This window comes from Nylanderia fulva, unplaced genomic scaffold, assembly GCF_048542155.1.
Source record: "Nylanderia fulva isolate GAGA-0341 unplaced genomic scaffold, ASM4854215v1 Scaffold2, whole genome shotgun sequence".
NCBI lineage: Eukaryota > Metazoa > Arthropoda > Insecta > Hymenoptera > Formicidae > Nylanderia > Nylanderia fulva.
In genome coordinates, this window is record NW_028190263.1 from 1992592 (window position 1) to 2017791 (window position 25200).

General features: G+C 35.3%; 4 protein-coding genes across 10 annotated transcripts; 1 reads left to right on the forward strand and 3 right to left on the reverse strand.

Annotated features, from left to right (window-relative positions):
• Positions 1-278: 278 nt before the first annotated feature.
• Positions 279-10294, reverse strand: LOC114945257 (uncharacterized). 3 transcript variants are annotated; one of them, XM_029321384.2, is made up of 10 exons: positions 9532-10294; positions 5470-9178; positions 4961-5373; positions 4717-4740; positions 4484-4621; positions 4280-4401; positions 4069-4193; positions 3595-3878; positions 3336-3518; positions 279-3262 (listed from the first exon to the last, which is right to left on the reverse strand). In XM_029321384.2, exons 2-10 carry the CDS (start codon positions 8948-8950, stop codon positions 2996-2998), a joined length of 5037 nt encoding a protein of 1678 aa, XP_029177217.2. In that variant the 5' UTR covers positions 8951-9178; positions 9532-10294; the 3' UTR covers positions 279-2995. The 3 variants fall into 3 exon arrangements, with proteins under 3 accessions (XP_029177217.2, XP_029177216.2, XP_029177218.2); XM_029321383.2 differs by having other exon boundaries at positions 4961-5376; XM_029321385.2 differs by lacking the exon at positions 4717-4740 and having other exon boundaries at positions 4961-5376.
• Positions 10295-10731: 437 nt separating this feature from the next.
• Positions 10732-14891, reverse strand: Tfb1 (transcription factor B1). The gene is made up of 8 exons (XM_029321259.2): positions 14724-14891; positions 13920-14124; positions 13628-13829; positions 13386-13542; positions 12761-13300; positions 12349-12676; positions 12052-12227; positions 10732-11975 (listed from the first exon to the last, which is right to left on the reverse strand). Exons 2-8 carry the CDS (start codon positions 14071-14073, stop codon positions 11853-11855), a joined length of 1680 nt encoding a protein of 559 aa, XP_029177092.1. The 5' UTR covers positions 14074-14124; positions 14724-14891; the 3' UTR covers positions 10732-11852.
• LOC114945172 (uncharacterized) lies at positions 14829-16747 on the forward strand. Of its 4 annotated transcripts, none has more exons than XM_029321262.2 (5): positions 14829-15296; positions 15632-15813; positions 15908-16101; positions 16166-16418; positions 16494-16747. In XM_029321262.2, the coding sequence occupies exons 1-5, from the start codon at positions 15290-15292 to the stop codon at positions 16620-16622; spliced, it is 765 nt and encodes a 254-aa protein (XP_029177095.1). In that variant the 5' UTR covers positions 14829-15289; the 3' UTR covers positions 16623-16747. The 4 variants fall into 4 exon arrangements, with proteins under 4 accessions (XP_029177095.1, XP_029177094.1, XP_029177096.1 ...); XM_029321261.2 differs by lacking the exon at positions 14829-15296 and adding an exon at positions 15375-15558 and having other exon boundaries at positions 15602-15813; XM_029321263.2 differs by lacking the exon at positions 14829-15296 and adding an exon at positions 15377-15558.
• Positions 15839-25021, reverse strand: LOC114945169 (uncharacterized). 2 transcript variants are annotated; one of them, XM_029321258.2, is made up of 13 exons: positions 24711-25021; positions 23643-24562; positions 23464-23565; positions 23214-23342; positions 22835-23107; positions 22495-22760; positions 22079-22228; positions 21810-21995; positions 20720-21727; positions 20416-20607; positions 20046-20332; positions 18488-19956; positions 15839-16058 (listed from the first exon to the last, which is right to left on the reverse strand). In XM_029321258.2, exons 1-12 carry the CDS (start codon positions 24872-24874, stop codon positions 18507-18509), a joined length of 5127 nt encoding a protein of 1708 aa, XP_029177091.2. In that variant the 5' UTR covers positions 24875-25021; the 3' UTR covers positions 15839-16058; positions 18488-18506. The 2 variants fall into 2 exon arrangements, with proteins under 2 accessions (XP_029177091.2, XP_029177090.2); XM_029321257.2 differs by lacking the exon at positions 15839-16058 and having other exon boundaries at positions 18280-19956.
• Positions 25022-25200: the final 179 nt, after the last annotated feature.

Genomic DNA, 25200 nt, shown 5'->3' on the forward strand with positions numbered 1-25200 from the left:
TAATTTGTCGATTCTAGATATTTAGAAGCAACAGTTATGTTATATTATTGAACAATAAAATTAAATATATATATAAAGCATGTACACATTATACGTTTTCATATATATTGAATATATTCCAATTAATAAAAAAAAGAATGCCTTTTTCTAATGATTATCATTGCAATTGTGGCTCATATTATTTTAAGGCAAAATAAAAATAAATACGATACTTGTATATAGTTTTTACGGATTCCTCCATTTTTTATTGAAAAAATGGTTAATAAAAAACATAAATATACGAGTAATGTTTTATTATATATAATATTTTGATCATATCTTTTTTCTTGATCGCGCAATAACAAAAAATACTGCAATGTCATTTTTCGTTACGATTAATAATTTTTTATAACTGATTTGCACGACGAATAATAGAAAGCGCTAAGTAATTTACAATCAAATAAACCTTATATCTTTTCAGATGCTCCCTAAGGGAAAAGAAAATATAATAAAATATTATTGATAGTTTTGCTTAATATAATATTGACAATAACTGTATGTTGTATGTCAAGGCTTCTGTTTCCTCTCTAAATGTTATATTGAATTACGAGAAACAAAAAATTCATCGGTGAATTATTTTCATATTAAGTCAAAATAAATCAATCTTTTCCCATTTATGCCTATTATTTGTACGCTCGATAGTATAAATAAAATATTCCAGAAAATATATCTGAAATTCTTCTAGATTAATAAATAGTTGCAAGTCTTAATCATATCAATTTTATCAATTCATACTATCATGGTAGCGTATAAAAAACAAATTTAATTTTTTGTTTTTAATATCATAATTCAATATATGTAGTTGCAACGAAGAAACAGGTACCTTAAGCGAGTACTACGTGCGATAATACAATTCTCATGGAAGAGAATTCAATCGAACCATATTGCTAACAAATGATTTACATTATCGGTCGAATTATCACACGCAATCGCAAAATTACGCCCGATATGAACTATTGCATGGCACATTCACTGAAAAAAATCTCTCGCAGCTACATATTTTACTTAATTTGTTAGTTTATTCTGCGCCAGTGTCCAAATGCCCGCATTTTAGTTTTCTAGTGTGTCATTATATAAATCGTCCGATAATTTATTGTACAACCGATCGTCATCGGGATAAGCGCCAATGCGCAATTTTTTATCATTTGTCGAAATATTAAAAGTGTTCAAAATCTTCGTCCATAGCAGTTAATCATTTCCTCACTCTCTCGTTCTATTATATCTGTACAATTTACAAATATAATTTGATACATTATCTTTGAAAAATACATTCAATCCATACATGCACATATCACCATTCCGTTCTTCGAAAAACATTTGTCTTTTTTTCTAATAAATCTAGAAACGTTAAAAACTTAAACAATTAAAGATTTAAAACAATGGATATTAATAATAATGGCGATATTATAATAATAATAATAATAATTAATTTTATATAATAAGCACAAATGTCACTTAAACTATATGTAATGGTATTTAATATACAACAAAAAAACTCTTATCACACTATCCTAAAATACTTATTAACTATTGGAAAGTATCTGTAGAAGCGACCTTAACATATAATACATAATGCAAATATATTTTTCTTTCACTCTAATTCAAATATAATGGAGTTTTAATTTTTGAGAATAATTCATGTGAGTAAGATTGTTTCAATAGAAACGTAAAAGTCATTTGTTGATCATTGATTTTTTAAAGTAAGAATATTTTACTTGTTCTTCATAAATGAAAATTATATTCAATGTATATTTCATGTATACAAACTATTCTCTGATGTCATATCTTAATCTTTGATAATTAAATATTTTATTATTCTTGTTATTGTTATATTCACATTGTAATAAATCATTTTTATATTAAATTATCATGCTGGATAAGATCAAATGTTTAATAAATATTGAAAAATATATAAAAATACAAACATATTAAGAAAACAGAAATTAACATTAGAACAACAATATTTCCTTTTCAAAAGCACTTTGCAACGTAAAATATGTTTAAATCTATTTATGCATGCAATATATGCTCTAATATGGAAGAATTTGCATACATTACATTATTATTGCGTAGGAAGAGATGTTTACTGAACATGTCGTATAAAATATGACATCAGAAACATGCAAAGTAACATTAAATATAAATATTGAATTGAATCTATATATCTTTCCTTTGAACATATTAAATATAGATTTATTTCTCTATAGCTTTATAGTGTCTTACTTGCCATTTTTATGTTTTATGTAATTGTATATATGTAACCCAAAATTTAGAACAAATAATTATAAAAAAAATTATGAAATTATTTAAAATAATCTCATATATAATTATTGTAAATTGCTCTACAAAAAATGTTATATATTTCTGTAAAATACTCAAAAAAAAATATAGTATTCTCTATATATTATATGAAAATTTTAATTCCGCGATTTGATAAAACATGGTGCAAATATGATTCATAAAGTAAGGACGTTCAATATCACGTCATATCACTATGTTTTGGATTTTTATCATATATCGAAGCTTATATAAGATCATCACGATACAAAGACTAAACTAAATGTCTATATTCACATGAATATTAGTTTCTGCTATTATTATTATTATGCTATGATTATGCTATAATGGCAAAGTTGTAGCTAAAGCTAGACTTCTATATCAAACGTGAATATGTTACATATGTATGTGAATTTCTTCCCCTTGTGCTTACCTGATGTACATTTATATATGTACTATGTCTTATCACTATAACTACAATCTCTCGATTACACTTTTAATTCGTCACTCACAATATATATCTTTATATATAAGACTTCATTGATACACATGCGAGACATGCGTTTTAATGGTGTTGATATTGGTGATAAAACGTTTGTGCGTTCTTGAAGATGTATCACTGAACTCGTAGCAGTCTTGATGCATTTTGCATTAAATATAAACAGTTATTATAATACCACTAAGATGGTTCACTGTCCATTTGCACATCGTTAGATACTGATTTGGGATTATTTTCGGTATTCTGTATAGGCACCTGTGAATCAGAAGTATTAGCAGTCTCTTTAAAAGTAAGTACAGTAGGAGCAGCTGCGATTGCTGTTTCAACATTTGCTTGCGAGATATTTCTATGATTTTTCATCGCTGACAAAATTGCTTTCTTTTTCGTTTTCCCTTGTTGCTCCATACTATCAATTTCAGCCCAAATGTTCCTCACTTCTTTAAAAAGCTAGAAAAAACAAGTTTTTTAGTTCAACAAAAAAATTCTTTTAGTGGAGGCACTAAATAAGAAATATGCTTACTTGATTCAACCATGCTTCATCTGCTAATAATTCATTTAATATTATTGTAGTATCTTTGTGTGGATCAGCCACCTTCTTATCCGTCACTCTTCTCGCACATTCCAAAAACATTAAATATTTTTGATGAGCGACTTTATTATACAAGGCTACCTTCTTTTGGCAAATACGGCACAACAAAAAGTCCTACAAACAAATACAAGTAAATAATAATCGATATAGATTTTGTTACGTGTTACTATATTCTATTTGTATAATGTACTTTTTCATGAGGTACTCTTGGATCTGGCGGTGAACCTTCCAATGTAGTACCGTTGTATGGTTGTCCATAAAGCAGAATTCTTGCAAAGATTCTAGTATGCTGACAACCACCACAACATTTCCCTTTATATTCTGAAGACGATAGATCTTTAAGCACGTTAACACACGGCCACGTCGATATTGCTGTCACGAAATTCGGTTTCCATTTAGTCGTAGACAAAAGGCGACGTTTCCTCTCTTCCGTTACTTCATCAACAGTCTTAACATTTGACAGAAAATAATCGTCTAGACAACAATAAAAAAAAACATATATTATCCTGTTCAAAAAAAGGTGTTTTAAGGATATTTATACATATAATTATCGTGTCATAACATGTCACGATAATGTATATAAAAATATGAAATTGATTTAATTTTCGTATATAAAATAATGTATATAAAAATATGAAATCGATTTTAATTTCAAACAGCTCACCTTGTTCTTGAAATATTTCAGTAAGGAAATTGGAATCCAAAGCTTGCGAGATTAATGTTTGTATGTACACTTCAAAATTATCTTGATACCTCTCAGTATCTTTCATAGACTTATCGATACTCTCGCTATATCAGATAAAAATAAATATCATATAAAATCTATAAAATATCTCGAAAGATTTGAGATGATTTTTTTTATACACAAGTATTACCTGTCGTTAACAATCATTTCGTCCCTCAAGAACTCCACAATTGTTTCTATCTTGCCCTGCTGCCAAAATTTCACCGGCACTTGTTGATATATGTGGCGATTTTGTGAAACCCATGCAGAATACTGTAAAATTCGTATTATAAAATATTATAATTTGTATACTCATGGTATAATATATTTTATAATACTTAATTAATATATTTACCGTAGATATGTTTCTGTACAAAGTTTTTCCATTGGATTTGAATGGCTCATATTTTTGCAGCAATGTTTTACCATCTATCCTCCAAAGAGGAGGATACTCTTCATCCAATTCCGTCTTAATTACGACAAACTCGCCAGACTGGAAAAAATGAAGAAAATTATTAGTTTCTTGTAAAAAATTTATAAATATTATTCTTTAGCGAATTTAATCAGAATAAAACTGAAGAAATTTACCGCATCTTCTGAGTTGCCTAAATGCTGCATGTAAGATATAAAATTAACAAGATTAATTTATTTATTTCTGCAAGGTATAGCTAATACAATAATTCCTTCAAACCTGAATTTTTTCTATTTGTTTTATAACAATTAAGAAATTACATACATTACGAAAAACAATATAAGAGAATAAGAGCAAATAATTTTTTTTTAATGTATCAGATCTGAAAGAGTTAAATTATTACTGAATAACATTAGATACCTTAAATGGTGAAATATCAATATCCTCGTCACTTGCTGCTGCTACTAATTTTTCGTCAATCTTACAAGAAAGTTTGCCAGCGCTGTTGGAATTTTTTGAAGGCATCTCGTGTTTCTTTCTCGTTGATTTTTTCGAAACGATAGGTTCCCCAGACGAGTATCCGTCTTCCTCCAAGATTTTTCTAATTTTCTTGGTAATGACGGGTCTTACGCGTTTTTTCCTCTTTTCGTCCTCGTCCCCGATCAATTTCACAGCAGGAGTCCACGCTGGATCAGAATCGGAGTCAGCCTGTTCCTCGTCATTGTCTAAATAATCTAATAAACCCTGTTGTCGATCCAAAAATTGTTTCACCGATGTCTTTTCCTTCGCCTTCCTTCTCGATGTTTCACGTCTCGGAGGAAGTAATAGAGGATCTACTGTAATACAAGAAATATACATGTATTTTCAAAGTTAGAAAAAGTCCAATTAAAAACAATTATATATTTTGAAAATAAAAATATTTACGTTACCTTCTTCAATTTTCTTCGAAGATTTTTTCTCTGTTTCTGCTGTTGCCGCTGCCGCTGCTGCTGCTGCAGCAGCAGCAGCTTTCCTCTTTCTATCCGTGGGTCCACCAGGCTTAATAGGCCGACCTTTTCTACCTTTACTTTCTGGTTTTACAGCGACAACTTCGACATTACTCGCATAATTATTCGCATTCTGCACTTTCTTTTCAGTTTTCTTGGGAGGAAATAAGAAGTCATCATCGCTGGTAAATCCGTCATCGCTCGAATCGAAGTTTGCTTTCTTCCTTTCCTTCGGTAACGGAAAGTACCTAGGATCATTAGCGTAATCTATCACTGGTGTTTCCTTAACTGGTGTCTCCTTAACCAACGGCTTCTCTTGAGGTTTAACAGCCTCGCCGTTAGTCGAAGCTTCTGCGGGTTTGCTCGGCTCAACTGGTATATATGGCTTCGACCTATTCCACGTAGCCTTTCTACCGCCACGTATAGCAGGAGGTGGAGAAGGATCCCTTTCACCTTGCAGAAACTTCAAATAGCTCGTCATGAAACCTGTATTGGGATCCCTGCTGGGCCGTTTAAAGTCTTTATTCATTTGACTCGTGTTCTGCATTAGATGCTGATCCTGTTGAAGGAAACCGAGTTCCTCCTCAATATTAGGAACCACTACCTTAGGCTGGTCGTCTCTGACCTCTTGATTATAATTGGCGTTTTGATTCGCGACGTTTTCAGCACCGAATCCTATTGACGTAATTTCAACCGAGGGATGAAACTCTTGCGGATGATGCGGATGGTGACCCGCGGAGAGGTGGAAGGCCGGAAAATACATAGATGGTGGCGCGTGATGATGCGACACCATCGCCAACGATTGATGCTGATGAGCCGGGGTGTTCGCGAAGTTACTCGAGTGATGTAACGAGGACTGCGAACTAAAGGCGCCAGACGCGGCGGGAAACATCTTGGTGGGCGGAGGCGGTAGACCACCGTGGGTCCACCGATCAAACTCGAAGAAACCGTTCTGCTGTTGTTGATTCGTCGCGTTGTGATGTGCTGGCGGAGGTATCCTACCGAGATACTCCGTCATCGTCGTGGTCGTTCCCGTAAGCTCGTTCGGCGCCGCACCGTGACCGGTAGCCTTCTCCAAACTTTTCCTCTTCTTGTTAGCGCTATCAGCCTTTCGCCTATTTTCTTCAGCCTGCTTCTGCTGCTCCGTCGTGCCGACCGTAACGATCGCGTGCTGCTGCACTTGACAGGGACCCTGCTGTAACGTTTGCAAGTTCTTCACGATACTCATCGGATCCCCTCTGCAACTGCTCAAGTCCTGCAGTGCCACTTGATTAGGCTCGAAATATGGTTGCTGTCTGTTGTCTGCCGATATATTCACCAGCCTTTGCACTTGCTGCTGCTGTTGAACTGGTAAGCTCTGCGCGTTCATATCCCCAGTATTCGCACCGGTATATACGGCGACGGAGAACTTCCTGTTGCCGTTCGTCGTTTGGCGATTGTCGTTCTCCCAGCAGACCTGCTGTTTCTGCGTCTGCGAAAAGTCTTGCTGTTGTCCGTCGTAGGTCGTTTTACTCTCCGCGTTGTACGCTGTTTTATTGTTTTCCGTGCTGGTACCCAATGCTCGCGTGATCACCGAGGAATACGCGACTTGTCCCTGCGACGACGGCCTCGGAACAGTAACGTCCAGAGGTGACGGCGGAGTGACTTGTTGTTGCACTCCGCCTTTATACGCTTGTGCGGAATTGGTGCACTGATTACCATTGTTCTCAGCATGTTGCTGCAACGGCGACGGTGACGACATGGTCGCCATCGGACTGTTGTACATGGGATACGCGGGACTTGGCACGTGACCCAGGGGACTGGCTTGCGAATGAGCCTGCAGAGGACTCGGTCGTCGTGGAACGACGACGCTACAGTCGGGTCCGTTTTGCGTCGAGGTACTGGAAGAATAAGCAGAATCCGTCGAGGCCGCGGACTTGGATCTGCCTGGATGATGATACTCTGTATCATTCGTTCCCGAACCTGTTAAATAATGTCTGTAAGACGTAGTTTGCTGCTGTTGCTGATTCAAAACGTGAAACGTTTGCTGCTGCTGCTGCTGTTGTTGTTGCTGCTGCTGAGCATGCGACTGTAGATTGCTGTTAGACGGCGTCCTCTGGCTGTTCGTAAGCTTGCCGCTTGAATTGTTGCAATTCGTGGAATTATTCGCAGCGTAGTTCAAACCACCACGATTGTCCATAATGGAGAAGCTGATCGGTGATGATTGATTATTATCGTGTTGCTCGTTTCTTCGATGTTCGACTCCATGGCTGCCCAATTCCGGATAGATCTTGGTCTGTGTTTTAGTTTGAATATTCTGTTGAGCAGTAGCAGTCGTCGCTTTGTTAGGCGGGGACGCGAAATTGCCATTGCGCGTTCCCTGTTTATCCTGCTGGACCGCTTGTGTGGCCGAACCCGAGCGTACGGAAGTGCTGAGAAAAATTGTCGTCGACGCAGTCGATCTCGAGGGTAGTTGGGGTATCCTGTATTCCTTGCCCGAGGCATTGCTCGGCGTCGACACGATACACGATTGCTGATGTTGCAATCCCGACTTCCCATTTCCGGCGGCAGACTGACCTCCATTTCCCGCACTCGGATAACTATTCGTCAAAGTCTCGGAACTGAAGGTTGTCGGTACTTGATGAAAAAACGTTTGTCTTTGCACGGGGATGGATTTTACGCTAGCCGAGGTAGGTGATTGAGGTCTCACATTGACAGATTTCTTCGCATCGGCCGGGCAGTTAGCAACTTTAAAGTCCGCGCTGCACGTAGATGGACTAGTTAATTGAGATGCATTGATATTATTTATAGTCTGCATTGTACTGAAGTGTGCGTTGAAGGTGTTCTCGTAGCCGCTAGTATTACTAGATTTTGTGGAGGGCGGACCCGGGGATGACGGAACGATACTCTCGTGCGGTAGAATACCAAACGGACTAGGAAGCTGTGTATTGTTCTGAGGTGTCCAGGCCAGAGTCGATGTCGTAGGCGATGTCGACGCTCCTTGTTGCTCGAAAAATGTAGCTTGATGCGCCGAACTATAATTCTCCCTCAATGTAGGAATATCGGACTCGCTCGTGGTGTTTTGTTTTGTCACCGATACCGCTGGCGCTTGAGCAACAGCTTGTCGATGCTGAGTAACATAATGCGCTTGCTTTGTATTGGGATGATGGAAGAGCGGCGAAAAGACTTCATAACCCACAGGGGGTGGAGTTAGAAACCCCCCAGGGTTAAAGGGGGACGGCTGACCCGCCAGATTTGCTGTTGTATGTGCCGCTTGTAGAAGTAATTGCGACGTCGTTGTTGATGGCACTGCTTGTGTAACAGCCGTTGCTAAATGATGAGATACAAAATCACTAGTTGTAGTTGGTGTTGTCGTTTGAAACGTTCCAGTAGTGCCGCTCGCAGTGAAACGATTATACGAATACCATGGACCAATCGGATCCATTACCCAAGCGTGGCACAACAGTGCCTTGCTTGGTACAAGTTTAATAGATTCCTCCAATGTGCAATGTAAAACATACACTCCAAGATATTCATAACATAACTTTTTATCATAACTTGTGTATATTTCCTTGCACTCTTACGTAGAAAATTATATTGAAAACATTTTCAACAAATGCAGTCATAAAAAATTCACCCAACAATCAGGATTAGCGGCACAGAAGCTGCCCATCTGAAAACAAAAACCAAGATCACATATTTATGGTTTTATATTAAATATTCTAAACAAATAAATATTAATTTGTTAAAAATGTCAAAAAAATTTTTTCTAATCGTGCATACAACACAATAAACTCAACATTTTGATAACAGACATTTAACACAATGCAGACTGTGAGACCAAAGAAAAGAAACAAAATATAAATAGTATGCCTTTCTTATGACAGTCTCTGTCACTCTTATTAATTCTGTCAAAAAGCACAGAGCATCATCTCGCAATCACAATTTCCAGGCATTAGAATATCGCATTTAAAAAAAAAGAAACAAATCCTACAAACAATGAAAGGGTAAGTACCATCGGCTTACATTTCGCATAGGATCCAGGACGAGTTATACAACAATGAAAAAACACACGCCAGGAAAATAGCCGCTTAGGCGTCTCCGGAGCAGCGCGAAATCGCGCACCCGGACGTGAATGACGACGAATAATCGATCGTCGATGTTGCCAGGATCCGGGAATTATTATTGCTCGTCTCGGCGACGTCTCTCGCGACACAGCTACGGCGATCGGTGGCGATGACACTCGACGTTGCACGTCCGACGACGATGACGTTGGGTCAGCGGAGAAGGATCGTCGCATACTCGCATACACGACGATGATGACGATAAGGATGACAACGACGATAACAAGGACGCTATCCTTCCTCAAGTGCGCGCGACCATACGGAGAAGAGGGTCTCGACGAGCGGAAGGACGCGACGCTCACCAGGTCGTCGCTTAGGACGACGACGTTTTCGACGAGTAACACGCGATAAATATGGCTACACAAAGTGCCGAACGTGCGATACCAGACGATACCAGGCGGGCGGCACCAGCAGTAGCAGCAGCAGCACCACCACCGGACGGCGAGTCGCGGCTCACATGATCCGAGCGTGTGCGATCACGGGGAGTAGTAGGGCGCATCCCGGGCACCGCTTCCCACAGCGTCGCGACGTCCCTCCAGGTCCGCGTACAGGCTCATTTATATCATCTGCGGCGTCGATGACAACAACGGGGACACTCATCGACACTCGTGCGCGCCGTGCATTATGTCGCCCCGCACTGCTGGTCCATTACTGACCACCATTTTGAGCCCGGTCAACAATAAACCGCGCCATCTCTTGTCTGCTTCGGCGAAGTCGCGCGGCTGCGAATACCGCGAACTTTTGAACGGATAAATGCAGACTCCCAACTTCTTTCAATTTCTGTTCGATAAATTTATTATTAGACTGTTTATAATCTGCAACAAAAGCTTTGCTAAATAATATTGTACAAAAATTGTCGTTGTATACATCGTTTTGCAAATTACGCGTTTATATTTTAATCTGGAAACGAATGGTTGCACGGAAAAAGATGACAAGTACAAAACCAGCAACCTGTTGATTATTTAAATTCATTAGTACTTTTATATTTGTTCCGCCAAGTTCTAATTAAAATTCAAAACAATGAGCGTTTTTTATATATATGTATAAATGTATAATTATGTGCAAGATGAGATAAAAAAATTAAAATATTAGATATTAAAAATTCGTAATCACAATAATAACATTTATTTTTATAATCATAATGTAAGAATATATTTATAATATCGTTAGCCTAATAATTAAATAGCGTAACGCGCAAAGTACAATCACTCATTGCTCCGTGATTGACACAGATAGATATCGCGTTTACATTTTTTACAACTGCCAAATTATTGCTACAGTAGAGACTGAGTAGGCAGTTTATGAGAATCCGCGGATCGCCTTACCCAGTAGTGTAAAGAAAAAATAGGATTCAACAATTAAGACACTTAGTTGAGTATGTCGCAGATATCATACAAAGTATACCGATGCCACTGTTCGTAATTAATTATAAATAATTAAACAGAAATGATTTATAACGATCTTCGAGATTCGAATTTACAAAAGAAACATTAATTATCTCAACATTTGCTTATTATAGAAAAGATTAAAGAATAAATAAAAGCTTACACAAATTATTATTCCACACATGTCAACCAAATAATCAAGACTGTAATCACGAAGATTCTATCAAGACGAAAAAAATATATTAACAAGCTTAACTGTACAGTGGCGGTATCACAGTTATTTTGATATCGTACAATACTTGCAGTCACCCATCTCATTCAAAAAACTCTTGTTAAATTAAAATAGTCGCATATTATATAGATATTACATGATTATATGCAACTACATCTTTCTCACGTAAAGATTTATAAACTCATGTTTTCTCTAAGCTGATAATGAGATATTTTTAGAACATTCGTGCGCTTTTAAGTATGAACACGCTCTTTCAAACATATGTGGTATAGTTCATAGAAGTAAATAAATAGGCTATAAACTACACATTATGAAAATATACATAGTTACGAATTGATATATCATCGGTTGAGACTGAATTCGATTATATTGCGAAAACAGTTCGGAAAACTATTTTATAAATATGTTTAAAAATAATAATAATAAATAAAGACAGTATGTGGCAACAGGACGCATGTGACCTGGCATAGCTTTGGTTTTTCCTTTTTTTGTTGTAAAATACATCCACATTAATATCTAATTACGGTAACATTACAAAATGCAATATGTGATCAATATTGCTCTGCTTTATTTATGATAATGTTTTTAAAAGATTTTAACGAACGGCTACCTCATTTGCATTTTCCGCTGTTGCCACATTGCAAACTTTCCATATGCAGCGGTTAGCAATTGATTGAGATGGCTTGTCAAGTGTTGACTAACTGCGGAGAATTCTCTTTGAACACGATCCTGGAAATGTGATTTAGACATTGAGATCCATGTAAATTAGCAAAAAAACAAGAAATGAGTGGTACACAAAGCTTACCTCAAAGGGCTTTAATTTAGCAGAATGAAATCTATGTAGAGATTCATGCATTCTGATCGCTTTTTCCTCAAGTTGTGGAGTTGTCGGAGGAAAACTTCGCCAAAAGTGCCTCAACAATTCGCACGCACATACGTATACATTACGTAATTCTTTCTCCAAATCCTTTGGTATTAATTCTATATAATATTAATTTACGATTATAAATTGCGAATGTATATTTGTATCTAGATTGATTAAAAGAAATTGCACAAAAGAAATAAATATGACATTATATATTTATATGAAAAATATACTTACGCCCGAGACTCTCCTCTCGGAAACCTTTCATTAAAGATCCGCCAGGTGTTAATTCACCTAAAGCCGATACTGCTGCAGCCGGACTAACTAAGGACGTCGCTGGTTGTCGCGGTAATGTATTACCGCACAGCCATCCAGAAGCCTCCCTCTTCAACTGGCTTAATGTAACGAATAGTTCTTCCGAAGTTGATTCCATATTTCCCTCTCCTGGTATAGGTCCATGCAAATATCTATCTACATGCGCCAGATTCAATGGTGTTCCCTTATTTGTATTTATGTCACAGCTCGTGTCGAGATCATCGTAGGTAATCTTTTCTTGTATTCTACGCTGTAAAAGGATATTTATAAATGCGTTTAGTGAGACGTTCTTAATTTGTTTGAATTATAATTGCAAAAGTAAAATGGATTATACTTTTTTAGTCTTTGGTCCGCCATCCAATTCGTTATTCGTAACTTTACTCGCGGATGGTGTAGATCCATTTAATTGTGGTTGATTGGTTTGCGTCGATTGTTTGGCAGTGCTGGCTTTCATAACCATTATACTATGTTGATTGAACCTCTTGATCATACTTTGATGAACGATATTTCCCGATGTTTTGTCAGATTTACTACATCCGCTTCCATAGTTTTCATCCAGCGTTTGATCCTCAAAGGAAGTGATATCTAACAAAGGATCATTTATTCCGGATTGAAGATCCTTCTTAAGTTCTTGATCATCTATTTTGGCACATTCGGTAAAAAGATCCTTGGTCCCAGCATTGATACGATCTCTGTGAAAATAATGTGACTGAAAGAACTTTGTCCAGAAATCAGACTCTGACATTTTGTGAGGCACATTTTCCTGATGTTTCCTCTTAACGGCTGGGTAAGTCTTAAATATACATTCTATTATATCGACGGTTAAATTGTATTTTAATCCATTGCAGCCATCAGTTTGTGGTTTAATATCCGCCTGAAAAATTTAATCAGTCCTTTATTAGTAATTTTGATAATTTATGTATTAAACAAAAAATCTTTAGATGAGAGAAAAATCTTACTAGAAAAGCACTATTAACACCTATCTCTTGGCGTTGAATCTTTTTGGCTTGTGTATACTCTGCAGCATGTTGAGACCAAAACTCCTCAGATGTTATAACTTGTGTGATAACTAGATCACGATATAATTGAAGCAATACAGGATGTTCTTGAAGAGTTCTAAAAAAATATTTGTAATTAGTACAATTAGTATTCACATATACATGCTATATTCTACTCAATAAGAGAGAAACTAGAGTTTTACCTGTTTTTCTCTTCCAATTCTTTATTAACTTTTCTCTTAAATTTTGGTAATAGCTGTTGCAGCAACTCCTTTACATCGTCGCGGTCTTTAATTTGTGCTTCTTGTCCATTTTTATTTACAAAGTGAAATGTAGATGATGTACTATCATGCAACACCACTTGCAATTGTATCTTTGATTTCCCCTCTGGTGATATTTTTTGCGCTGCAATTAAAGAAGTTAAATATCTTTTAATCATACAGAAATTTTCTAAAGACAATAAATTACTGTTTATATAGTTGCTTAAAGTCTTACATTTAATATCAGCATATTTATGGCTGACAGATACAGTATCCCTATTGTCCAGCATCCATGCTATTCGTTCATTCATCACATATAAAGTGCCGTCTCCTTTTTTATAACGTACTTGATTCACTTGCATTAATACATCTTCCGATGACGTAGTCATGATGAAGATACAAAGTATGATATAATTCTTCTAGAAATAATGGACACAATCCTGAGAAAAAAATTATATTATAAATTAATAATCTGCATAAAGAAATGTTTCCTATATTTTTCGTTTTAAAAAACTATAACAATATAAATCTAGATTATGAAAATAATTATTTTTTTACACTGACAAATAGTTAAATAAAAAAAAGAAATAATTTTCTATTGCCTTTTCAAGGCAACGTTTTGTCGTATCGCGACAAAAAGATTCCTCCATAAATTATCGCGTTATCAAGTAAACAGGGATGAGAAAGCATCATAGCCCCATAGAAGACATCGTACAGTTTGTCCTTGAATATCGCGGGACGATAAATATTCCTCTTTTACGAGAAATTCGTTTTTTCTTTTTTTTCGCGAAAAAAACTAAAAGATCGCGAAATACGTCGAACGACGAGGACGAGGGTGCCGTTTTTCGACATCGTGGAAATGGTCCAACGTCGTGGCGCCAACACCGAGGCGAGTCACTCCTCGCACCTCGGAAGTTCGCGGTAAGCTGGCTTTTCTCGACACGAACGTATTAATCGGCGCAAATATCGCTTTTCCACGTATTCTCCCGCGTTTTTCGTTCGCGGGACACGAAATTCGACATGAAATGCATGCGTTTACCGGTGTCGGATCGCCAAAAGCCGCGGAGCAGTGTAGAGGCCCGTCGGGCGGCACGGCCATGTGCAGAAACACACATCGGTGGACGCATCGCGAGGCACGGCTACGGACGGACCGTCTCGGTACGGACAACACCATCGACCTGCGGCGACTGACGGCACTATGTTGCTCAAGCGACAGCGTTGTCGTCGCTTCCTGTCGCGGACCTGCACGCCCGGTTTGTCTTCCGTCCCGCATCCGTCCCCAGTCTTTAATTCACCCGGTGCAACCTCGCGTTAATCGCGCGTTATTTCGCATATTTACGAGAAAAATCCGCCGCCGCGTTCTCGCCACAGAAATTATTTTGAATTTCTCCAGTCGCGACATTGAGCACTACGCAGTTGCGCGCCGTGCGCGGAATCCCGACTGCGCATGCGCGGAGATTCGAGGCGGCGAAGCGCGCGAAATTACGAATTCGGGTTTCTTTCGGACACGAGAATTTGATGCCGATTAATTTGGAAAATTTTTCGATCGATGTTATGTCATAATCGAGAGGATTCGTATCGATCGTCAAAAAAAAAATATTATCTATGGAAGGTGTGTGCAAATATAAACTTTCGTTATGTCAAAATCTTTTGTGATACATATTTTTGTATATATATACTCTTTATAAATACTCTTACTATTACTCTTTATAACTACTTTATATATACTCTTTATAAAGATACAAAATTCTTATTTTAAATAATGTTAACAAATATAAATGTTAAACGTATAAATGTAATAATAGTTTGATCATGTGTAACATATATAATCGGTTAGATCAATATATTAAGGTTACCATAGTAATGTTATGCAAGTAAGTACTACAATGATCTACAAGATTGAGTAAAAAAATTAAGACCGGATGCAATTATTTTCTGTCAATACAGATTTCGAGTACGTAGTGCGAAAACCGAAGCAGCAAAAAATATGTTTCGGTTCCGGACAATCACGGGATACTTCCAAGAAGGGAGCGAGTCCCTTTATGAAATATTACATCTTGGAAGATGATCCTAATATAGGGCCTGGCTGCTACAATATCTTGGAATCGTTCAACGCCATTAAAACTAAGGTACACATTTATTATATACATATATCAAAAATTGCTATTTTAATATATTAAATTACATTATACTTAATTACATTTGTTTAATCTTTCTCACCAGCCATGTTCTCATAGCATCAGCAAAAAGGGCTACAGTGGCCTTGCTCGATTCGGTAAATCTACTGATTACTTAGAAGAGTATCCGTCACCATCCAATTACAATGTTTCTTCCTTTCCTAAACATGTCAAGCTGCAGAAATATCCATTTGGATCTACCAGTGAAAGAAAAGGCATTTATGTTAATAAAAATCCAGGGTAAAGAATTTCTGCACTTATTTTTATAAGTTTTTTGTAAATAGTAACAATAATTTTATTTTAGATCTGGCATGTACGTCAGCAAAGAGATAAAAGGCATTACATTTCAACATAGTTTTGGTGGGAGAGTTAAAATGCAACTCGGTGTTGATCTCAAGTGTTGTAGTCGCAATACGGATACTTGTAAAATGTGTGGTAAAAAACCAACAGGAGATTACTGGCACTTGAATAACAAGATTTTCTTATGCAGAATGTGTATGACACGAGAATTTCAAGAGCAAGTAAAATTTAAGAAGAGGGAACTTGAATTATTTCGTGTAAAGTTTCAGTATTATTAATATAAAATATAATATTTCTTATGCAATTACATATAATTATGTATTTAATTATAGAAAATAAGAGACTGCTCGGGTATTCATATTCATGAAGGCACTGATGCAAAGATATGGTTAATGCATCCTGCTATAATCAAACAGTGGACAAGAAGAGAAACATATCTCTCGGCTTACTTAAAAGATTAAAGAAAATAAAATTATAAAATAGATTTTTAATTTCGAATACAATTGTTTATTCAATCTCATGCTTTTTTCATTATTATTATGTATATGCGTCAAATATAATAAAATTTTTACATAGATTGAATTTATTTCATTATTAATATTTATACAATACATTGTCATAAACTTATGTATGTCTAATTTTAGGCACTATTTACACACAAAGATTATATAAAAATATGCGCAAATATATATGTATAGTAAATATATTTTAGATAATACTTTAAATATTCTGAATAGAATAATCTGACGTCAATATTTACTTGATATTATCATTACGTATACACAATCATCAGTCATCAATAGGGTAAATTCTGTTAGTTTGGATGATTCAAGGAAAAGAACATATAATATATAAGTTAATTCAAGCACCAGTATCAATTAATTAATTATCAGTTAATTTAAGGCTCCTGTTTCCTCATTGTTGCATCCTTACATATTAAGTTACAATATCAGAAGCGAGAAATAGCAAATTCCTTGTCAAATATTTTCATTGATTCTTTTATGTGCCACCATTTGATAATATAGAACGTGAAGTATATTGAAACTCTGCTTTTTATTTATAAATGCACATATAATTTGCATAACGTATCTTAAATTCCCAACAAAAATTTATGACTACTAAATAATAAAAATTGAAAAATCATATATTAATAACCATTAATAAGAACCATATATTAATAATTATTAATAAAAATCAAAAAGGGACAGTCTTCAGTATATTATTTTTTTAATTATATTATTGAATGCAGATAATGGCATAAAAAAAACTAATCTCATGTATTTTACAAAAAAAATTCATATAATTTCTTTTTTCTAATCACAATTTAATTTAATATAGGTAAAAGATCAGAAATCTTCTAAGTATATTTTAATTAGTCAGCATGTCCACATTAAACATTAGATTTTCAAGCAGAAAAATCTTACCTAGAATAGATGAGTGAGTTTCAATGAAAGTTGATATAAGTACTCCATGTTATCACTAATATTATTACTCATTCATCTCAAAAATTTACATGGTGTAATTATAAATAATATGTGCAATATGTTATATCATAAAATATCTATTAAAAAGTTCTAAAAATTATTCAATATCTATAAATAAATTATAATTATAATTAATTATTAATTATAATTACTATTAATGTAATTATAATTATTATTAATGTAATTATAATTTAATTATAGATATTTTATACATGTTGCAAATTTATAATAAAATCATCCAATTTTAGAGATCCAGGCTTAGATTTTTTATAAAACGGCTTACAAAAATGTGGCGTGTTTGTAAAAAAGCTAAATCTTGTAAAAAGGTTTTTTGCAAAAGTGTGCATAAATAAAAAATGTGATATTAAAAAAAGTATTTGCATGTTGCAATGCTGTACTTGTAAATAGTCTTCAATTTTCTTCATTATTGAATTGATGAAAAATTTAATGAATATTTTAATGAAACAATATGAGTAGTATATAAAATATTTCACATTTTCTTAAAATAAATTATGAAATAAACAATGATTTTTTATAATTTCTTACTACTTTTATGCAAAATAATTAGAAGAACTGTGGGTATTTATAAAAAGATCGCGTATGATTTTATCTAAAAAAATAGAAGACCTTTAAATTTTCTCTATGCAATTTCATTCATAAAAAATTTATCATCACCATACAGTAACTCTTTCTGTACAGTGCAACTTTCGTTCGATCAATTTTTGCTTACCAGCACATATAGTTTTTAAGATATTATTGATTGTTATTAGTTCATTCTGTACAGATGCACACACAGAGATTGTTTTTTTCTATACTCTAGTCTAATTACAAAAGTATCTTACACAAAATATCCCAAAGTATTTAACTATCTCCTGACACATCCTGAATGTCGTCTTGTTGACTCGATATTACCGAAACTATCTTGATTTCTTCCACGGGATTTCCTCCTTCTGGCGCTTGTCTCGATACTCCGGAAACAGACAGTTCGGATACGGTGGAAGTACAGTAATTTCCGATGTCAGTTTGTTGTGTTGATTTGTTGAATGACGTTACATCAATCGTCGATTCCGTACTATTATCCGACATTAGATCGTTGTTGCTGGATTTATAAATGACAGTAACATCGATATTGCTGTCGGCATTTTCGGATATGTCCGAATCTGTCAAAATGGAAAATTCTCCCACATTTTCCTCAGAGTCTACGCTTGTTCGATTTTTCGTTGGCACGTCGTTTCGAGATAGAGTCGTTTTGTTCTCCGTTAAATTCTGATCGATTCTACTGTCGCGCATCATCATCGCCGTACCAAAACTTCTAGCGTACTGATTGTCCAGTTGTTCCGCTTCTCCTTCCGGCGATACAGCAGCAACTTGCAGATCTGGCAACAAATGTTGATAGAGCAGCGGATTGAATATACAGTCCAAGTCCATATGACGTACATTGGAAGCGATTAGATATGTCGTTAATTCGTCACAATTGGAACTTTCGTTATTTTCTTCCGTGACTAATTCTTCGCGTATCACTGTAGATATTCTGTTACAAGATTGCGATTTCAATGTTTGAGATGATTTGGAACAACCTACGTCATCGACTAGATTTGTCACGTGAGAATAAGCTGACAGTTCAAGGCTCGAATCGTCAGTTTGAGTGGGCACCGAACAAGTTTCGACGCAAGTACGATCGTTCTTGTCCTTGTCCTGCGAATAATTATTCCTGTGTTCCCGTAAACTCGCAAACAGCTCGAGAATGTCTCTTCTCATTGGGATGGCTGACGCTGTAGGTGGTCTAGGTGGCAAATCTAAGGAAAGTTTGTCGAGTAGGTGATTTATAGGCGTTTTAGTACCTCGCGCCGGATATTCCGTGCTGTTAGATTGACTCGCTAGATTACGAATCGACGAGCCATATCGATTTTGATACTGATTGTGATAATAGCCTAGATGTTGTATGCTGCGCGCATTAGAATCAGCGCAACCGGTATCAGTCGCGTTTGAACTTGTAGCTCTAACTTGATCAGATCCCGGCTCGAAACGTGAATTATAACTACTGCTAATAGCGAAAGACTGTCCCACGTCATTTACGTTTTGATCGCTCTGTATGTTATTCTGTTTTGGTATTTGTGATGCATCGTTAGTGGGATATACGGTGCTTTGCGATGTGACCTCGACGTTTTTGTCGTCAGTATTTTCATTATCACTATTTGGTTCAATCATGTCGAAATCGTTATCAAAATCATCTTCAAAAGCCGTGTTTGTGACATCACTCAAACGTGATTGCAAACGTTTCGTGATTTCGTCTAGTTCGGTCAACTTTTGTCTATAATACATATGTCGATTATAATGAAATTTATACGAAAAATGGTAAAATAGTGCAACATAAATAAAAAAAAATGATTTTGTACTCACTTTAAAGACGATGATAGGAAAGACATAGAAACATCTTCCAGACCATGACTACTAATTTCTGCTGCTTCATTCGACTTATGCTCAGTACTTTGCGCATATCTGTCTTTATTGTAGCTTGCGTACGATAACATTTGATGCGCATTATTAGACTCTGCTGTATCGCTGCAAGGTGTGTTGCACAAATGCAGCCAGTTTGACTGCGATAAATTATTGCATCTCGATAGATTAATAGAGCCAGTTGGTGAAAATTTTCCCAAAGGTAAACTATCCAGAGGTGTTACACTTATCTAAAATTAATTAAATTAATTATATATACGAAATTTTTAATTAAGATATACATATTTTGTTCAAAATTATCACGTGAATTTACTTTAATTTGTCCGTTGCATTTTCCGGTAAAATCCATAATATGAAACCATCCAGACACCGTGGGAAATCCAGCCATCAGAACCGACAGATCGACAGCGGAAAAACCAATCACGATATCCTTTCCTAAATTTATTTCCATCGACGTATCCGGATCGATCAAATACCATACTTTAAGGATTAATCTTTTCTGATTCTGAAAAAGAATTAGAATTATATATAGTATTATTATTATAAATAAAAAATGTATTAAATATAAAATTATATGTGATAAGAAACATTGCAATAGATAAAATAAAGTTACATACATTTAAAAGTAGGTCCATCGGTAGTTTTGCGTCACATTTCCAATTCCACTTTGGATTGCAGCTACGCGGAAAAACATTCGTCATTACGCATGAATTCAAATGGCTATTAGAATCGAGTTTATGAATTAAATCCTGAAAAGTCACGTATGTACTCGGTTCCACAAAGTCATCCGGTCCTTTCATTTTGGGCAAATGTAGCGCGCATTCGATTTCCATGACAGATCGGAAGAAAGAGCTATCACATTCGGCATTCAAGTCTTCCGCATTTTCCTTCATCGCGGGCAAATTTGAAAGATTATCGTATGCATTATTTTGCTGTCGATCTAATTCTTCGTCGTACTCTGCACCGACGCCGACGCTTCTATACATTTCCGTAGGCAATTGAAAATCATTTCTCAGACCGCAACTATTATCGCTATTGTCAGTGAGACTATTACTATTTAGCGTATTTAAATGTAACTCTTTCTGGTTCGTTTCTCCTTCATCCGCTTGATTCATCTCCGTTTGCGCCGATTGATCGGTGTTGATCTTATTAGTGTGTAACACGTTCGTTAAACGATCGACTAAAGCGTGCAAAGCCAATTGTTCTGATTCAACTTCTTGCACTAATTTCTCCGGTCTTTCCGCATCTCGAAGGGTCGAGATATCCGTTTGACTTTCTTGACTCTTGTAATCGGCGGATGCTGAATCTCGATCGCTCGTACTATAAATGTGATAAGCCAAATGATTATCGCGTGTAACTTTCCGTGAATTGAGATCTAACGCTTCAGGAACATTACACGGTAAATTCTCTTGGTATGCGCTTGTTGCATTGTTCGTATTGTCAAGGACATGACAGTGATAAACTGTTCGCGGTATGACACTAGCACTTCTTAGACCCCTTGACACTTCTAATAATGCAATTTGCTCCGCAGTGCCAAGTGCAACCAGTGCAAGCAATTCTCCGCAAAATTCTCCGCTTACTGGATTGTTAATACTGACCCAACCATCCACGCTTATTACAGGATACTGTATGAAAATGATACAGATTTAATGTAATTTCGAAAATATTAAATATCTGTTTGTGTGAAATAACATTAAATATAATTACCTTTGACAATAGCAAATGAGGTAAAACAAGTGGGTCTCTATATGCAATGTATAACTGGTGCACAGGTAGTTTTGCTATTCCCAACAGATTATCTGTCTCACCGTTTTGTCGACTGTAAACTTCTATGATTATATAATTATCTCTGATTCTTTCCAATAATTCTATACCATGAATTAATGGCACCAGCTGCAACAAATGTTTGTAATGTAAAATTCACTTTTGCTCATAATTGAAATTATTTTAGTGAAAATAAGAGAAAAAATGTGTACTTGAAAGAAATGATAGAATGGATTTTTCGTATTACTACAGATTTGACTCGTTGCTTTGTCCTCTCGCCAAAATGCTCTACATATTAGATAGGTATTAGATTCTGGCAAATTTTTGCCCTCAGCTACATATATCAAGCCATGAAGTAACACCTAAAATTACATGCAAGTGATAAGATCTGTGATAAATATTTATTTAAAATGCAACTATTATATTTAGAATTTGAATGAATGCCATAATACGGCCATATCGCTTAGCCATTCGCGCTATACACAAACTGTCAATGTTTGAGCGAGAATTACTGCGATTATCTTCCTGTCCATTGCTTTTGTTCAATAACATTTTATTTCATTCAGCGTGAAGAGTCAAGTGGCATTAAAACACTCATTCGAGCTTTAATTATTTCATTTGAAGTTACCTTATCTTTAGTACCACTTTCTGGATTACTTGTATCAATTTTTTTATTATCTGAACTTCGTTCTCGGTGCTCTGCTATATCTCTCATAGCAATCAAATCCTTGTTATTACTAGTTAAACATCCAATTCGTTTGGCAGAAACGGACGAAACTTTGCTACTAGATTTGGAAGATTGAGTTCCTGTCACACTCCTGTATTTATTACTGTTCGAACTTAAAGATTTCATCTCCAAAACGGGAATATTTTCTTTTGTAGACACTATAGCATCTAATAAAATAACTTTATTACTCTATGAATATTCACCTGCTTCATAATATATCTCAAAAATATATTATACTCACCAATAAATTCTTTACCAAAAGTAAAATTGTAACCTAATTCTGCTGTGACTCTTAAATCTCCCATTTTGATGCCTTTATTGATAACAGCAATATTCTGAGTACTGCTTAAATTCGCAATCTTTGTAATGTCATTGATATTCATGGAACCAAATCCTAACTCAGTTTGAAACTTTTGATTAAGGTGTCGTACAAACATTTTAAATTTCAAGGGAAAATTTTTTTTTACAATGTGTCTCGGTATAATATATTTGGCCTCAGAATTGAAGTCAATGACTGTAAAAGTTATATATTAGTTTAATAAATATTTTTACAAAAAATAGTTGTCTTAATTATATATTATGCATATAAATAATTTTCCCAAAATAATATAAATCTTTACCTTGACCAAATTGTTTTTTAGAACACGTCTTTACTAACTTAATTTCTTTATTAGATTTTATATTTGTTTGTCCTGCTAATGCAAATGTTGTATCATATTGAATAAAATATGTCGGTGACAATGGTACATCTATGCTTGAAAAAAGAACATATGAATTATTCAAGTCAAATGTGTTTAAGTTTTTACAAAATACTGTAATATATTGATATAAAAATATATTAGTTTCTCAGGAAATAAAAAATTTACATACGTAGCAAACGCATAGATTTTACACGTCTGTATCCTGCAGGACTCAATGTAAAGGATTCAATTAAAATTCTTATACTATCTACATAATCTAGAGGATGTGCTCCTAAAAGAATGATGTATATATATTATTGCAGTATTCAAATATTAATTTGTTTATGAATCTTGATCAAGTTTACCAACCTTTCATCTCCTTATCAGGTGTATCTTCATACAAGACATCTTCTACAGAACTGTTTGATTTTACAAGAGAATTTTCATTCCTGCTTATATTATCTTTTTTACTAGTTGTAATCATTTCAGATGCCAAATCTATCAAACTTGGAGTTGGAGATGTTGATCTCAAGGTGTTTAAAGCTTTTTTCTCCTCTGAAGAAGTCATTTCGGTCCCCAAAAGGTATTCATAAAGTTTTGCTTCATTTTCTACTGAAGCATAAGGATACAAACCATTGCTCATTGAATTATCACTAAGAGCTAAAGAATCATCATTGTAAGCCTCTTTTAATATTGCTCCTCTAAGTCGCTGTGCTCTAGCAACAATCTGAGCAACTAATTTGTCTGTTACTATTTCATTAAATTTCTTCTTAGATTCTTGAAATTCTAGTCTCTTGGTATTGAGGACAGATCTGTATGTGTCACATTCATCATTGTTTGTTGATTTTGCAAAGTTCCTTTTTTTAATAACATTAGCATTCTTGTAGGATGTCACTGGTATTTCTTCATCATGTTTCAAGTCATCAACAACTGATGCTAAAACATCACTTTTCTCTTGTTTCTTACTGTATTTGCATGTTTTTAGTTGCATATTTGGAAGCTTTGTTAAATATGTCAGTTGCAAAGAAACGCGTAATTTTCCTATTTTATCACCATTGTTATTTAATATTGGAACAAACTGAGTATAATATTTACATGTAAAAATCTTAGACAAGTCTCCTATACGTGCCGTGCCAATAATCTCGTCTGTCTTTTCTACGATAATCACTAATTCTATTGTTCCACAGTTTTTGAGATAATCCTCGAAAAGCGTCGCATTAGTTTTTACAGTGTATATTTCGTTTGTATCCTCCTCTGTTCTTACTGTATCTGTGGTACTACTTATTGGCCTGAAAAAAAGAATAAACACATTAGAACGTGTTTGTGCACAAAGAAATGAGCATAAAGTATTGAAAAATATGTATAAGGCGGAATATTGTTTTTATTTAATGTGACGTTAAAAAAAGGTGCTTTGAAGCACAAACATTGACTGAGCACCTGAATTGAGCACTGTCGTGTTCGCCCCACCAGGAAGCCACTACCGTGACATCTCCGGGACTCCTAAGCCAGAGGACTTCGTCGATAACGAGCCTCAGGCTACCGTGAGTTTTGCCTTCGACGAACGGTGGCAGGGATTTGTGCGATTTCGCTTCTGAATCCATTTGTTTTCTGCAGGACAACGCATAACTGACATTTCACACATCTGTCATCGGGCTTAGGTTAAAAGCACGCCGAATAACCACGCGATACGGCGCGATAGAGTGGCAACAGGGAATAGAATGACGGCTCCAAGGCTCCAAGGCGAGCTGATAAACAAGGCTTGCCAATTTAAAAAATAAAAAAAATGAAGATACATACGACGCCTTTGTAATTTATGTACAGAGGGCGTGAGGAATGTCTTCCGGTTTCAGCATTTTCGACGCATTATATCTAGATATTCATACATCATGACTTTTTGTTGAGTCCAAAATATTAAATAAATATGAAA

Coding starts and splice junctions, on each gene's coding strand:
- LOC114945257 (XM_029321383.2), bottom strand. CDS start 8,950: ATGGATCCGATTGGTCCATGGTATTCGTATAATCGTTTCACTGCGAGC. Junction 4,741..4,960: donor TTGATATTTCACCATTTAAG/GTATCTAATGTT, acceptor TCTTACATGCAG/CATTTAGGCAACTCAGAAGA. Junction 3,879..4,068: donor TGAAATATTTCAAGAACAAG/GTGAGCTGTTTG, acceptor ATTGTTGTCTAG/ACGATTATTTTCTGTCAAAT.
- Tfb1 (XM_029321259.2), bottom strand. CDS start 14,073: ATGACTACGTCATCGGAAGATGTATTAATGCAAGTGAATCAAGTACGT. Junction 13,543..13,627: donor GAATTGGAAGAGAAAAACAG/GTAAAACTCTAG, acceptor ATATTTTTTTAG/AACTCTTCAAGAACATCCTG. Junction 12,228..12,348: donor CCGAGAGGAGAGTCTCGGGC/GTAAGTATATTT, acceptor AATATTATATAG/AATTAATACCAAAGGATTTG.
- LOC114945172 (XM_029321261.2), top strand. CDS start 15,607: ATGCAATTATTTTCTGTCAATACAGATTTCGAGTACGTAGTGCGAAAA. Junction 15,814..15,907: donor TCAACGCCATTAAAACTAAG/GTACACATTTAT, acceptor CTTTCTCACCAG/CCATGTTCTCATAGCATCAG. Junction 16,419..16,493: donor GGGAACTTGAATTATTTCGT/GTAAAGTTTCAG, acceptor ATTTAATTATAG/AAAATAAGAGACTGCTCGGG.
- LOC114945169 (XM_029321258.2), bottom strand. CDS start 24,874: ATGGATTCAGAAGCGAAATCGCACAAATCCCTGCCACCGTTCGTCGAA. Junction 22,761..22,834: donor TTTTGGTAAAGAATTTATTG/GTGAGTATAATA, acceptor TTATTTTATTAG/ATGCTATAGTGTCTACAAAA. Junction 22,229..22,494: donor AAAGTGGTACTAAAGATAAG/GTAACTTCAAAT, acceptor ATGTAATTTTAG/GTGTTACTTCATGGCTTGAT.